This window comes from Parambassis ranga, chromosome 15, assembly GCF_900634625.1.
Source record: "Parambassis ranga chromosome 15, fParRan2.1, whole genome shotgun sequence".
NCBI lineage: Eukaryota > Metazoa > Chordata > Actinopteri > Ambassidae > Parambassis > Parambassis ranga.
The window spans coordinates 10927392-10944227 of NC_041035.1; the positions used below are offsets into that span (position 1 = coordinate 10927392).

The 16836-nt window shown below is 41.6% G+C and overlaps 1 protein-coding gene across 2 annotated transcripts in view; it reads left to right on the forward strand.

The window, feature by feature from the left end:
* The window catches only part of LOC114446964 (RAC-gamma serine/threonine-protein kinase), a 39200-nt gene that overhangs the window by 9389 nt on the left and 12975 nt on the right, over positions 1-16836 (forward strand). Inside the window, exons 2-7 of one of the 2 annotated variants that reach the window (XM_028422885.1) lie at positions 8061-8186; positions 11819-11930; positions 14051-14195; positions 14475-14606; positions 15280-15345; positions 16241-16309. In XM_028422885.1, the coding sequence (XP_028278686.1) occupies positions 8061-8186; positions 11819-11930; positions 14051-14195; positions 14475-14606; positions 15280-15345; positions 16241-16309 (650 nt within the window). Of the gene's footprint in view, positions 1-8060; positions 8187-10957; positions 10977-11818; positions 11931-14050; positions 14196-14474; positions 14607-15279; positions 15346-16240; positions 16310-16836 lie in introns of those variants that run through there. The other variant, XM_028422886.1, reaches the window with a different exon arrangement.

The window sequence follows — 16836 nt, forward strand, 5'->3', positions numbered from 1 at the left end:
AGACACACAGGTAGCCAGGCAGGATAGAGGGGAGAGCAGAGAGCAGCAGTTAGTGAGGTGAAGAGTACTTACTGTCAGCCCTTCAGTGCAACACATGAATGGAAGCTTTGAATAAGGAGCGGCTGGTGTGTGTGTTTGTGTGTGTGTACATATGTGTGGAGGGGAGTCCTGGATGGGGGTGGTGCACTTGACTATACTTAAGGCATAGTATTTGATTGTTTATTCCTGCCTTTTGGGATATATATATATATATATATAAAGTTTACATGCAGACATGTAGAGCAGTTTTTCTTTGTTGCTCTAGGAAAGCTCTACAAGAGCTTAACAAAAGACCAGGGGGCCCTTATATTGTCCACAAAAACACACACATGCACACGTAACGCCAGCTGCCGCCCACAGCCCTAGCCCGGCATTTCTGAATTAATAATACAGAGCCAGCCACTCTGGAATAATGGTGACTTACGCACACATCCGTGCACAAAGCTTTGCACCTGTTCACCACTGCTCAACTGGACAGAGTTGGGATCCACACCACGCACGTGCATGCACACACCCCTTGTTGCCTGTCTGTTGTAGGCAATAGTTAGACAGCTGTGTCTCCCCTTTGTTTTCTGATCATAGTTATCATCATGGAGTGATTTAGTCCTCCGCTGTTAATTCCTCTGATTGGATGGTTTTACATCCAGTTAATGTTGAGTTATGGTAAAAAATAAATAAATAAATAAAACTACCTTAAAAATTGAAAAAGGTCTTGGTCCTGAGATCACAAAATGCAGATTTTAACATAATCTTATAAAATACTTATATTTAGAATTGTGTGCTGCATTTTAGAAATAGATGCTATTTAATGTAGATGTCAAGTGTGTAAATTAAATAAAGAAATCAACGTTGCCAACCCTAAACACCATCCAAAAGATAGAACAGAGAGTGGCTATATACCAGCAATCAGTGCAATTTGATTAGCCTCCTCATTGGCTGTGTATGCCTTTTCTAATCGCATTGGATCCACAACATTCTCACACAAGCAGCGTGGCATTCCTAATGTTATCGGGTGTGTGAATGCAAGGGTTTTTTTGTTCTGGTTAGCTCAGATTGTATTTTTACCTTGTTGACATGCTAGAAGACATCCAGACAGATCAGTCTTTGTGTGTTCAATGGCATGTTATGCCTTGGTAGTATGGTGTGTGTGGGCAGATAGGATGTGTGTGTGTGTGTTGGGGGGTAGACCATCTTTATGAGCAGTGTTAATTCTTCTTGCTATGATTTATTATAGACACAAACCTGAATTTTGCTGCTTGGTTAATAGCAGTACCATTTAAGCCTCTTTCTGTATTGGTATGTTAAAATTTAGGACTACAGTACGAATGTGGGTGAAAAACATTGATTTACATTCAAACAGTCTTTATTGGACTGTCTTTTTGTGTGAGGCGGAACAGTGAGACATTGAGGTTGCATCTTTAAATGGAGCTGTATCAAAGGGCCACAGAGCAACATGCTGCGTGAAAGACACGTTGCTACACACTTCTGATTACGGACTCATGGCATACGTTGTGATTACACCAACAGCGGTGACTTGACTTTATCAACTTTGTTGTTTATGAACCACAAAGTGAACAACCTCTTAAGTGTTATCATAGCACGATAAATACTGTATGATAATACAGTATTTCAAATCTTGTGGATTGTCACAAAACCAGAAGCCACCCCTCTATGATGTCTGAGAAGAGTTTGTTCTAAAGCCGGCTTTATGTACTGTACAAGAGGTCATCCTGACCCCAGGTGTGTCTCTTGCCATTAATGATCCTTCTTGACAGGATAGACCTTTGTAAACACAACAGCACAGAGCACAACACAAGCACTTAGAGCAAAAGGTCACACAAAAATCCTTTGAATAACACCATTAAGGCAGAACACAGTAAGGTCTTCATGGGGTGAGGTTTTTATTTGGTGTCTCAATACCTATTATTTTTCACTGTAAGCAATTTTTTTCAAAGACAGTAGAGCACCCTTGAATTGTAAACTACTCATTTGGTGATTTGGTAATGATCTATATATATATTTTTTTTAAAATACACAAGCTAACTAAAGTAGTTACTGCATTCCATTAAGATGGTAAGATTACAGTTTCCTTAGCTAAGTGACCTTCACACACCAACTGTGTGTGTTGTGTGTGTGGGTGCGGGGTAGGGAAGGGTGGGTGGGTGGGGGGGGGTAACAGGGAAGCCAAAGCCTCCTGTCTGGCACAGGTGGTGTTGAGCAGCAGCCCTCCAGCTAAGATGCTAATATGCTAACACCGCAGTAATCCCATGGTGCTTTAGGAAGCAGTGGACCCTGCCTCTTCCACTGCAACACACATGAACAAACACTTGTATAAATGCACACACACACATGCATACACAGATTAAAACTGAGTGGCTGCATGTCAAAATACACACACTTACACCAACTGACACATAAACACATGGCCTCCTGTCATATATATATCGATATACCGTATACACACACACACACACACACATCAGTGCTGTGAGGGGGATTAGTATGAGAGGCGTCTTGGCTGCAGTATGTCTGTCAGTCATTCTTCAGGTCTGTGTCAGCGTCACAGCAGTGGCCATCATGCTCCAGGGAGCCACCACCATCTACTGGATTGTAGTGGTACTGCAGGGAGGAGGGCTTCTAAGAGAGGGGGGAAAACAGACACAGCAGAAAGACGGAGGACAATAACAAGACAAAATATCTTTTTAAGTTCTAATGTGGTTGTCGTTTTCAAGATTCAGAGTATTCTCAGTACTGAATCTCTGTATACAGTACATTGCCTGTGTGTGTGTATGACTACATGTACAAGTACCTCCTTCTGTACCAGCTGGGGTAGCAGAGGGGCACCAGGGCAGCCTGCATAGTAGTGTGTGCATGTGTGTATGTGCATCCAGCTCAGTCTACCAGGAGGCTCTGGCTGTGTGCAGCTGGCTGGGTGAAATCTCCTAGTGGCCCCCGAGGGATGGCCATGCTCCCATGGGTTTCCACTCAATCTGGCCGCCTTGTGGCAGCCCTGCCCTGCCCCAGATCTCTGTCACTGTCATATACCGAACTGCATATACATAGACCCCCTCTCACTCGTGTTCAGCTTTTTTTCCCCTCACCCCTAACTCCTGCATCGTCTTCATCACTACCCTGCTGTTGCTTCCACAAAGTCTTGTTCCACAGCCTGTGCCATAGGCTTCTGCAATTACTCCACCACTAAACCTTTAAACCCAGCTGCAGCCCCAGCTTCAAACTGAATTTAATTCTTTGATTCTTCAGAAGTTGTTATCCCCCATGTTCTTGTCTTGTTATGCAAGTGGCTTTCTGAGTTTTTACAAGGAGCATGTGGCACTTTTATGTTGTTATGTGTGATAGTGAATGTATTTAAAGCACTCATGCACACACTAACACCAGTCCAGCCTCAATGTGGTAATGAGACTAATGCAGTGTAAGTGGATTGGCTTTGAAGAGCCTGGATTCGCCTTAAGATGTCTGAGCAGGCTGGAGTTAAAACTGCTGGTGTTGGGGTCATGCTCCTAACCTTATCCTTCTAACCATACAGGTAAAAGGTTTTTTTTTTTCATACCTATGTTTTGGACTAAATAGAATGATGCCAAATGTCCTGTCCAGCAATATGCAACCTGCATACGGTACGGTTTTTTTTTGTGTACATGATGAAACCATTAGACAGATGTCTTCTTAAAGGATCTTACCACACAATTCCCCACTTTCTTAACCCCAGTGCCCTCTGTGCCAAACACACTTAGCTCCCCCCTTTCCACACTTCCTTTATCCACCTGCCTGATGTTTAGCTAATCCCCACCCCTCTTCCTTCTCCACTCTATCTTTTAATGCTTTTACTCAAGTATTGGCCACTAATGCTCACATTAGACACGTGAAACCCCTTCCCCACACTGCTGTGTCTGTATGTGTCTCAACTTTTGTCTATAGGTAGATCAGACAACCAATTTCCACTCAGTCCGACCTACCAGCATTCTGCTGTTGTATCCTGGTGCAGAACATATTTACATTTCTCTGCAAAAACTCTTTTTGCATTTATTAATACACATTATCTACTTGTTGTATTCATATTTTTGTATTTTAACATGATAGGGCTGCAAGGGAACATTACATTTATTGCTAATTAAATCTGTCAGCTACATTTGCAGTTAAGTGATTGCTAGTCTGTCATTAAGATAACATAAAAATCCACCTACTGCACTCTCTGTATTAGTCATTTATTCTTTCTTATTGCAACTAAATCTGTTTACTGCTTTGAGCACAGAATGTATGTATGTGTAAGTGGATTTGTGTGCTGTAATGTGGACAGACAACACATTCCCCTTTCTGCTGTTGAGCTGCTGTGTATGTGCTGGAACGTGGGAGCAATTCCCCTCCACCCTCATTGCTGCCTCTCCCTACCTCTACACACACCACCACCCACCACCTCTCCAGCTCCCAGAGTGCCAGTCACACAGCCCCGTCTCTGCACCATCTGCATATCAGCTCAAGCCTCGGCCAAAGCATTAAATTAAATCCCTGTTTGGGTTGATTAACAAATGGCTGGTGAGCTCACATAGTTATGGAGTTATTTATTTAATCGTCATCAAGGCTTTTCCTGCTTTTTGTCTGCCTGGTTCTCAACTCAAATGTGTTAAACCAGCAGAGCAGTGGTGTGCTGATGTCCTGGAGGAGAGTGTGTGAGACAGAAGAACAAGGAGAGACTGTAAAGTTTGTGCAAGTTTATTGTCTCATTCTCTCTTTTGCTGGCTGAAGTTCAGCCTACCTATTTGTACCTGTCCTATCTATCCTCTCCGCATTCCTCTCTCCACTTTCCACTCTCTGTCCTGAAATGAGTAGTTAATCAGTCTGCTAATTAAGTGACAGTTAGCAAGCGCATTGTTGTAATTGTCCAATCAGAAAGCTTGGAACGGACACACTCACAGCTGATTCATTTCTGCCTCTTACTGGTAAATCCACAAGCTGCAAATGAAGGATGCGCCAACATGATTTACTTCTCCTAGAATAATGACTTTTGAAAAAGTCTTGTCTGATTCTAGTCTTGTTGATTAGTTTCTGCGTCAAAAAGAAGAAGCTGGAAAACAGGTCTTCACAGGTAGAGACCTGGTGATTGAAATATTTATAAATGTATATAGTTTCATAAAATAAAACACAATTGCAAAGCATGAGCTAGTTAAGACTTCAAACTAAATGGAGGAAAGTGCTCATTCAATGCACTTTCATACACTTCAAGATGTTTTATCTCAATCTTTCTAAACATCCTCTGTCCCTCAGATCCTTCAGATCACCCACGTTCTCCCATTTTACTGATATCTTGTTGTTCTAACAAGAAACAAGAGACTCCTGTTGTCTTAAGCACTGTATAGTGTAGTATTTACTAATTGGCCTTAAGGGAAAAGAAAAGTTGTGCAGAAAACTAAATGAAACTGAAATGAGGAGTCCGAGAGAGATGGTGTGGGAAGGAGACCGGCTGTTCTGTTTTCTCCAGCAGTCCAAACTAGAGACATGTGGCTCCCCAGACAAGCTGTCCAGAGTGGGAGAGCTCGCTGGACTCATTACAGGCAGGGCCAAGACGGGATAGCTTGACAGAACACCATTGGATCATACAGAGAATTGGAACAGTGGAAACAGAATTGTTTTAGACTGTGTATTTGCGTGCGCGTGTGCCTGTGTTTGTTTGGAACAGCGTGTGTGGACAACTGTCCATCTCCTCTCTCTCCGTCTGTGCCACCCCTGGCTGCCCCCTCCCCCGCCCCCCCAGTGGACATGCACATACTCACACACACATGCTGTCTAGGCCTGGCCAGAAGGATCGCTTAAATGTTTTCAGTTGTACTGGACAGCTGAGGGATGAAGTGGCCAACCACAGGCTTCCATTGGTTGGACACCTCATCTAGAAACTGACTCATAGAAATGACTGGACTTGGACCAGCAAGCCAGTCATCACTGCCAGTTTATAATAGTTTTATCAGTTTAACTTTCTCTTTATCTTCATTCATGTTGACAGTCAATCCATCTCTTCTTCCAATCTAGTTTGAAATTAACCTGAATCTTTTTTTTTCTAGATGATCAGTTTTTTTCCACAGCACAGTTTGAGTTCACAGCAGAAGTGGATAAACCTTTGAACTTTAATCTCACGCAGATTAATACACAGTATGTTCGCTTCATAAGCGTCAAAGGTTTATATGTCGTATTGTATCTAGTAATGGAATTAAAATGTAAGCAAAATCCCACAAAGCTAAATTGATGACAGTAAACCAGATTGGCTGTTATCTCAGTCTGTTGTTTGGTCATGATCAGGATAATATGCAGTCTCCTTCCCCCCATCCCATTTTTTTGCTTTGCTTTATATATTTTTTTCTTTTTCTCTTCCTTATGCGTAATTCCACTCCTCCCATTCAGCCCCATCTCTTCAGCCCTCTGTTTATCAGTAGCGAGTGATCCAAAGAATATGCTTTGTTTCTGAAAGAACGGGAGAAGGAAAAGGGAAAGTGAGTGGGTGGATTTGTGAAAAAGAGAAAAATAGAGACTGAGAGAAGAGGTGTGATTTGGTAGTCCTGATGACGCACTGGCACCCACAAGCATTTTTCTGTCTGTGTCTTTCTCTGGCCCTATGTGGTGGTTAAGATCAGTCGCAACCACTCTGCCACACACACCTCCACCAGCACCCAGAGGTACCGGCAGGGCCCACAGTCGCATGGTTCCTTCAGCGGAGCAGGTGTTTTTCTGCAATGTGTTAACGAGCACGGCCTGCTGTCATTTCCGCTTTAAATGGATGTCACAAATAGAACACGCACACATATACTCTCTGCCTATTCTCCTCTCCCAGCGAATTAGCCGAAACAAGGTGATCAGAGCAGTTACTGGGCTTCATGTGTGTGTCAGTTATGAGCATGCACGCATGATGAGTATTTTAGTTTTTACAAGATGTGTAAAAGTATGTGTTTATGTGAGTGGACGGCTGGTTAATTAGAAGAGGTTGAGAAGTAGGGAACATTTGAATCCTGTTCTGGTTTTCATTTCTGTTGAAATGAGAAAGTGAAATGTTTACACAGCTCCCGGCTTCGGAAAGTGTTGTCGATTGTCATTTTCTTACATCATGTCCCAGTGTTTCTTCAGCCATGCACTCTTTGTTTGTGTTTGTGTATGTGCAAAGAGATTCATCTCTGTATTTGTACTTATTGTACTTGTCCAACTATGTGTGAATCTGCACTCGTGTGCACTTTAATCCATGTGTGTATCCATGCTGTTTCCAGTAAGTGTTATCCTCCTCTGTGGTGTGGAAATGTTTGTCACTCATGTAATCCTACAGCAGGTCATCTGATAAAGCTGTGGTACCACCTTAGTGCCAGTCTGTACCAGCCAGTTGGGTAATATTCTGCCACCAGCTGCTCACCAGATGTTATTTGTTGTAGTCTAAGAAGCATTATTCTCTCTATGTGTAATCTTACTGCATCTCATCTCACCTCATCTCATGCCTTGTCTCTTCTCGCCTTGCTCTCGACCAGTGTTTTTTGTAAATCTGTGTGTGCGTTTTGCTTGTGTGTACTTGGTAGAGGGGTCATCACCTCGGCACCTGCCCATGAATCAGCCAGATGATGTTTCTGGCATGGATAGTTTGAGTGTTGTGCTGGTAAACATGTTTTTGCCATTTTTTACATGATAATCCGATCTGAATCTGGCAAGCGTTGTGGGAGCCATAGAGATACTGTGTGTAGATGTGTGTTGGTGTAAACACCGTAGTGGGTGTATATGTGTGTGTAATATCTTTTGGACAGATGAGAGTTGAGCAGAACAGCTTTTAACTGTCTAGGGAATAAAATCTGTATTTGAAATCGTCGCCATCATTAATATTGGCGTTAATGCTAATTCACGTATAATATCATGGCAAACATTATGACCCTTTTGCTTTCAGCATGATCATCACTTTTTCCTTATAATCTGAATTCAGTTGTGTTTTTTTTTTATTAAACACATTTCACTGACTGTTCTGTTGTTGGTTTTATTTTTCTCTTCAGGTGAATACATAAAGAACTGGCGACCACGTTACTTCCTGCTGAAGACAGACGGCTCTTTCATCGGCTACAAAGAGAAACCTCAGGATGCAGATCTGCCCTACCCCTTAAATAACTTCTCTGTAGCAAGTACGTTATCTACCATTAAAGGTGTGATTGATCAGTTTTTGGCCAAAAGTATAAGGATGCAGTTTTAGAAAACTTAGCACATTTTATTTTTTAACATCGAGTCCTCCTAGATTAAGAGCTTTTCATCACTGTAGATCCCTTCTTCATAAAGTCTGCGTCTTAAAGCTACAGAACGCTACAGTGGTTGATAATGTCACTGTCAAAATGCCAACCTCTTATGTTATCTGTGGGACGAGGTACTGGTCTAAGAGTGTCAAATCAGATAATGGCCAATGTCTAATACTTTCAAAGTGCTGAGTTGCTGTATAATCCCCCCCCACCCCCCAACCCCAGTTTATTAATCAACTCAACTGTCAATCAAATCAACTGTATATATGTTAAAAAACACTCCTGACATGTTGCTCTAAATCTTTGCTTTGTTTATACAGAAAACATTAAGCTTTAGTGGAAACATTATACTCTGCTGCTATAGTGATTTCCTGTAATAGCAGTCAGTTCTGCACCCTTTCTCTGCATATTGTACCCATGTACCTGGCATTCTGTACTGACAGATTAGGTCATAATTTACAGCGATAATGATTCTGTGACACTTGCTGTAATTAACCCCTGTAGGGAACATTTCAGTTCTAGGAAGAATCTCTGCAGGTGGTGGTAGGAAATTGGCTTCTTGCATCAGGACAGTAACAGTTGAAGGACATATAATAACCTGTATTTTGTACAAGATGTGGTCTCACCTTACAGAACCGCAGCAGTTGTAGTCATCGCTTGTCAGTCATCTGTCTGTTCTTTACAGAATTCACAGGGATCTAATTAACCATTTAACAATATATCATCTGACTGCACCTGGTTAACAAGCTCCACAACATTTCTGACACATGTAATTAGCCAACTAATGAGTTAACAAGATTAATTTTGATATTTTTCAGTCTCATTACCATCATCGCCTCTTGGTAAATAGTACCTGTACAACTTTGTTGAGGATTTCAGGATGTTATAAGTAGAACTGTATCCTATAATCCAACTCACAGTACCTAAAATATGTTTTGTGTTCTTAAGTATAACGTCACCTTTTCTTTTTTAATATATAAAATACATTAGAGTGTTTGCATGCTACAAAATCCTTTTTCTGTGGCTTGAAGTGCTGTTTATCCTTCAAGATTGCTGGGTGTAATTACCCAGTTCTAAAAATATTGGTTGTAAGATTTTTTTTAAAGGGTGATTGCACTGCAGACAGTAATCAAAAAGTCTTCTAAGCAGACAAGAAAATGTATGTTTATCAGAATCAGAATCAGAATCAGAAATACTTTATTGATCCCCGGGGGGAAATTGTTTAAGTTGAAATGGGATCAGGGCGCAGTAATTTTTATGGCCTCGTTTTGAAAAATGATAGCAGATTATTTAGTAATTAGCGTATATACAGCATATCACACAGCATCTGCCTTTTAATACATAAATGGATACATGTTATGTAGTTGTTTACTCAGTTTCATGTCCATACATCACTGGCTACTTACTATAATCCGATACAGTGGGTTCTAAGCTGCTGTTTCCTCTCTTGGCAAAAGGCTTGATGCAGATGCCACTGTAAAACTACACAAGTCATTCACAGTGTAATCCTAAACCGGACTCTAGATTTAGATGCAATTTATGGTTAATCATCAATTGATTTTGTGAGTTAAATCAAGAGCAGTGCAATGTGGACTTCTGAAAAAACATGAACAGAATAGTAGCTTAGAATTGGTATAATGTGAGGGCCAAAACACAAAATATGATGAATGGTAGAAAGCAGGCTGACATCATCACAGAAAATGATAAAAAATGGTATCTAAGGATGGAGGAGGAGTGAACAAGGTAGGACTCCTGAAGGGAGGACAAGTATGGAGGAATGAACGATGGGAGCTGATCAGAGGGGGCAGAGGGAGAGAAAACTTGAGGCATGGGGAGGAGAGAGGAAGAGGAGAAGAGAGTGCAGAGGCAGAGATGATTAGAGTGAAGAGCAACGGATGAGAGATTGAGAGAGGAATGGTGGGATTAGAGGTATGGTGGAAAGGAGGGGAGTATGATGGAGGAGAGGAGGATCGTCAGTGCTGAACAGACAGGGAGGAGGAGACGAAGACAGGGCTGGAGAATGAGGGGAGAGGAGAAGAGTTTGAGGAGGACAAGCCAGGCCATACATCCGGCCCCGGCTGCTTGGCACAGCACTGGCACTGCCACATCTGTTGCCCAAAGCTGGGAGGCCAGGTGGTGTGTGTGTGTGAATGCGTGTGCATGCGTGTGTTTGTTTATTTGTGTGTGCCTGTCTGTGTGTTTATGTGTGTGTGAACAACAGAAGTGGTCAGATGGAACAGAGATGGTACAGGCCTGTTCCCTGCAGAGGGACTCATACATACAAGCCTGTCGCTCACACACACACACACACACACACACGCACTAAACTGCTACACAGATTTCACAATTGCCTGCTGTGGCAACAACCCAATTTCAGCTAACATTGAAACTTTTACACGTGTGTCTCTGTCTGTGGGTTTGTCCATGTGTGTGGCATCAACCATAGCATGACCTTGTTTTCTGGCAGCACAGCAGGCCATGTTCATGAGTCAGGTACTAACACTCTTTGTGTGTGTGTCACACAAAGAGTGTGCGAGTTTACATTGAAGCGCTGCTGTGTGTATGACCTGATTGGTGTTGTCATTAACCTTCCTGTCTAAATTTAGGTTGAGCCATGACGTGCTGTGCTGTGCCACACTTAAATGGAAAGTAACTGGAGAAAGAGGTAGCTGAGGACAGAAGGTGAGGAGGACAGAGGAGAGAATGACAGGAGACAAAGGAGGGGAGGAGAAATGGAGGGTGATATATGCAGAACAAGTGTGGGAGATGAAAAGACAGGAGGGATCATTATGCTGCTTTACATCGGTTCTTGTCCCCAATAACCACAGAGACTGCTGAGGGACAATGAAGATGCATTCTTTCCCCACTGTGAGCTTGCAGCCCCATCTGGCTCTCAGTGTGTACGTTTCTGCTGCTTCTGTGTACTGTATCATACATTTGAGTAATAATGGCCTACTGTATTGCCTATTTTCATAGAAATGTCTAAATGTGTCTTTTGGGATAGTCACCAGATGCATATGCAGAGAACAAATAGTATCTCTTGGCACTGGAAAGCACCTTTATTTGAGTCAGTAGTATCTGAAGTAACTATTCTAGTGTAAGTTTTAAACTAATCAATACAAACTAAGTGTTTTGTTTTTTAATGATAAGGGCAAGATATAAAATGGTTCGGTAAAGTTTGTAAATTAATTCTCATATTAGTATAGGGATCCTACATTACAGTATATCCATTTAATCTGTTTTCACAAAAGACATTTTCATTTAAACCATAATGACTTTCAGCCCATATTTGGTGTTTGACCCACACAAGCTAAGTCCAACTGGAATTCTGACTGGAAGTCTGAACAATTTCAAAATAGATGGACGACAGTCGGGCACCTGTTAAAATGAAGTATTCAGATGGCACATATTGACCACATCTCCTGGATAGGCTGATATCAGCAGTGTCTTCTGTCTCTATTTTATGCTGTTGAATACAGAACCACTGCTGTAATTGCACTGGCTCTCTGACTGCCTTGTTTCAGAATGTCAGCTGATGAAGACAGAGAGGCCAAAGCCAAACACTTTCATCATACGCTGCCTCCAGTGGACCACTGTCATTGAGAGGACCTTCCACGTGGACTCGCCTGATGAGAGGTCAGACTGTTGATTCATACTACAGTCTGGGTTTGGTTAGCTGCTTACATTATGTTAGACTGTATCTGACTAGTCTCTGCGGCAGCAAAGAAGAAAAATGATTTACACTCAAACAGGTCTTTCAAATCAGTAGTTCCAACTTCTACACTAAATGTATATCAGCAGAATTAAAGATGGACAATTTCTGGTCAAGTAAAGGACAGAAAAAGTTAATTGTTGAAAGTATCATCAAGGGCAGAGATATGTATGAATAGGTTCGTACTGTAGAGAGTTAGTGTTTTGGTGGTGTGAGAGAGTAAGGGAGAGGGTGAGGGAGACAGAGTGGAAGGGAGACCTTTCAAGTAGCGTTGGCATAAATTCTCCAGCTGCTCAGTTCCTTTCTGAGGAGCTGAGGTGTTTATCTCCAGAAAATGAACAGCTTTGCCCAGAAGACCACAGATGCTTCTGTGCATCCTTTGAGTTTGTGTATATGTGTGTCTATGTGTGTGTGTGTGTATGTGTACATTGCAGCTGTCTGTCCAACTTTGACTGTTATATGCTGCTTTTGTAATAGTTTTGCCGCTAGATAATCAAACAAATATTTCCTAATTAGTTCATAAAGTCGAGTTTACACAGAAAACTATAAAGTGGACGCCACCAGGCTCCAGATGTGAGTATGCTTTCTGTAGAAGCATATGTGTAAATTTGCAGGATTTGTGTGAAAAGAAGTTTAGGTGAGTTGGAAAGATGTGTGTGCCACAACTGGCTTTCTGTGCCTGTGTGTATGTGTATGTGTGTGTGTGTTACTGTATCTGCTGTACTGTACCAGTGCTGGCAGGGCTCCAGCTACCACAGCCCCAGCCGTGAGGAGAGAGGGTGGCACTTGCTGGCATGGCGCCCGACTGTAGGCAGGCCCATTATCTCTCATTAGCAAAAAAAAACTCATTATACAAAAAACACTCTAACCGAGAAAGAGCATTTATCTGCTGCCTGACCTTGAGAGAGTTCCCGTTGATTTTCACGTTGCACACACACATGCACCCACATACACACACATCCAATTTGAGGGCTTCACTGTTGTAGATGGAATATAACTTGAGTTTGCCCTTGTTTTAGAGTGTGTAGGGTATGCTCAGAAGTCTTTGCAGAAGAAAGAGATTCACATCTTAAAAACACTCTCTCTCTAGGTTCAGATGAATGTTCCTCCAGATCCCTCAAGGAAACATATGGGCATGTAACTCAAACAAAACAAAGGAGGTGATCATTTATGAGTCAAACAGGTTTCATTATTATAATCTCCCTACAGCTCCTTACAGATTTGCTTTCTATCCTGTCCTAAGGATTTCTAAATATTTGAATATCATCCTTGCTTCACCTCATTCTGGGCTCTGTGATGTTTTCTGTTAACATGTAACCCCTGCGTGTGGCATAGGATTAACACTTTGAGTGAAGATCAGTGGGGAAAAATGTAAGGGAGGATTTTTTTCACAATTTGATCGAAATCTCTCTTCTCTTCTGTTCTCTGCTCTTCACATTATTATATTAATCATACTTAAACTCTGTGAATGTGTCTCCTCATCCTAATGCATGTCTGGCCCTCCACCACAGATGATGATCACACACATGCACGCAATCAAACTCTCACACTTTCTCTCAACAGATGTTGAACAACACTGCTAATGGAAAGTCAGTGGGGAGGAACAATGTTAGCAAACAACAATGCATTGTTCACAGTAATGCATTGGTGTGTGTGTTTGTGCACAGCCACTCACCCTCACATACACAAGCGCACACTGGCAGGCATTAGTTCTGCTCTATGATCATTGCTCATTTGGTTGAATCTCTAGTTGAATATGTTTCCTCTCTGTTGAACAAATGGGTGTTTATGTTAATTGAAAACACTTGATGCCTTTAAAAAACCTAGGTTAAATCCTGGTTATATAAATGCATTATCCATATTGTTTGAGAGTATAACCAGTGTGTTACACCTGTGTAATGTTGCATGAGCTGGTGTACAGGTTATGCTGTTGAGCTCTGGGCCACAAGTAATATCTTGTTTGTGCTTCTACTGTTTACTGTAATGTTACTTAATCTACAAATAACACTAGCTTTCTTTAACTTGGTGTGTCCTCTCATTTCAGAGATGAGTGGACAGAGGCCATTCAGATGGTGGCTGACAAGCTACAGAGACAAGAGGAGGAAAGGATTCAGTGCAGCCCCACCTCCAACATTGACAACATGGTCGAGGAAGAGATGGACATCTCGACTACACATCACAAACGCAAGGTAATGCACAAAGAGCTGTATATGAGCACCATACATCTCTCATGATTTCACCCAAAGTGCTTTTGCATCCATGGGGAAATATGGGTGAAGGTGAAGTAGGCATAATTGACTCACTTCTGAGGCCAGCCTCAGGTCAGTTATAGACTTGAGACTACTGAGACATATATTGTACATGATATACAGCTCTGACATCGTTGGATATCACTTCCAATTACTGTAATGCTGTATATCTACCATATAATTTGAGGCATATATGACACTTGTCTTCTGTATCACCAGACAATGAGTGACTTCGACTACCTGAAGCTCCTGGGGAAGGGAACATTTGGTAAAGTGATTCTTGTCCGGGAAAAGGCCAGCGGAAAATACTATGCCATGAAAATCCTTAAAAAAGAAGTCATTATAGCTAAGGTTAGTCTGGCATCTGTTATCGATCTTTCTTAGGACTGTTGATCCTTCCAACATGTTATTTAGAGGGCAGTTTTTAGCTATCCATCTAGCCACAGCATTACATTCCTTCTCCTTTTAAAGTTTTTGTATTTTATCCCATGGGGCAGCATTTTGGTGCAGTGGTTAGCACTGTTGCCCCTCAGCAAAAACAATGTTACTTCGTACCTGCTGGCCGCCTGGGGCCTTTCTTTTTGGAGTTTACACAGTCTCCCTGTTCCTGCGTGGGTTTTCTGTGGGCACTCCAACTTCCTGCCACATTCCAAAGACATGAACGTGTGGCTAATTGGGGATACTAAATTGGCAGTAGATGTGAGTGTGAGTGTGACTGGTTGTTTGTTCATCACCGTGTGGCCCTGCAACACATTCCTGGCCTGTCCAGGATGTACCCCAACTCTTGCCCATTGACAGCTGCCAGTCCCTCTGCGAGCCTGTGTAGGTTAAGAAGATGGATAGATGGATCACACTACAGAGATTTCTTTTTAAACAGACCTAAAGTCTTATTCTTTAGTTTTTTAATTTTTTTATAAATAAATTAATAATAGTATACATTTGAAAATTTTGTGTACATTGTCAGAAGTGAGTATCTGATGTTTTAAACACCTTGAATGTATATTATTGCTTCATATCTGTGCAGGATGAAGTAGCTCACACGCTCACGGAGAGCAGAGTACTGAAAAACACCAGACACCCGTTTCTTACTGTAAGTACCTCACATCCACAAAACACAACTGTTTAAAGTCATACATATGGAATATGTCATATGTAAGAGAATGAATCACCTGCACACACATGCAGCATATTGATCCTACGTACTTGAGTCTCTTGAGGCTAATTATGAGTAAGACACCAAATTGTTGTACTTAAATGGCCGCATCTGTTAGCTTTGATGTTCACATACACACATTAGCTGCTGTTTATTTCTATCGCACTCCCTCGTAACATGCACGCACACACACACACACACACACACACCGTCAAGAGAGTAATTACAGTTCACATCTGAGTTTACCCCTGTCACACCTGCAGCCACAAAGAGACTTCGACCAACTGTTCTTTTGTTTAGCAGCTTACTCCCTCAGAAGAAAACACAGACACACACACTTATTTCACAAAGACACACTCACATATGCACTTGCTTTGAATAAGCAAATACAGGCATAAACAGTTTGAAGCGCAGAATGATCACGTTTTGTTGCTCCTGCTGGTCTACCTGAAATGGGAGCAGACATCCCGCTGTGTATGAAATCGTTCTCTCACACACACTGTTCACTGTACAGGGAGTGTGTGTATATATAGAGGAGGAAAGTACATAATTATTCCAAAAAAAAAATGATATTTGTGGCTGTCCAGTTTATCCCCCATGTGACACTGTTATGTCTGTGAAGTTACAGAAAAAAAATACAAGGCTTTTGTTGCAATGAGTGCATGGGGATAGTCAGAAAGTTTAGTAATAATCAATCTGTCCACTGTGGTTTAATATGGGTTTACTGTTACTTTTGGATTTAACTTAAAAAAAGGGACAGACACAGGAACCACAGAGCTGTACACTGGGTAATTCAGTTATATAAACTGTGCATGTGTGGCTTTTGTTTCAGTCACTGAAGTATTCATTCCAGACTAAAGACCGCCTCTGTTTCGTCATGGAGTATGTGAATGGAGGAGAGGTAAGACACACACACACACACCACCACCACCACACACACATTCCTATGAAATATGTGGTTACCCATCTTTGAGATTGCTTCAGACAGCCAGTTAAACCACAACTCCCCTACACCAACTGACAGACATTAGAAACTCCACTGCTGTTCACTGTCTCACTGCTGTGTTAAAATTCAGATAGCAGAAAGTGTCTATGGCTACGTGTTACGGTACATTCTTATATTCATTTTATGAATAAGTATTATGCAGCACATTGATAAAACTGAATTTTTGAAATGTTTTGTAGGCAACAAATTTAATAGGAGCATCAGCGATGAGTGTTTCAAATTATAATCAGTTTTCAGATGCCAGTGTTAAGTCAAACAAGCAAATGCTTATTTCAGATTGTCTGATGAACAGAATTGTTTCAGAGGCAATATGTTGCATATGAAGCTGTATGGATACTGCAAAGGAATGTTTAAATGCTCAAGAAGTGTCAAAAGTTTGACTGTTGGATTGCTTTCAAATGCTTAATTTGCCAACCAACTGG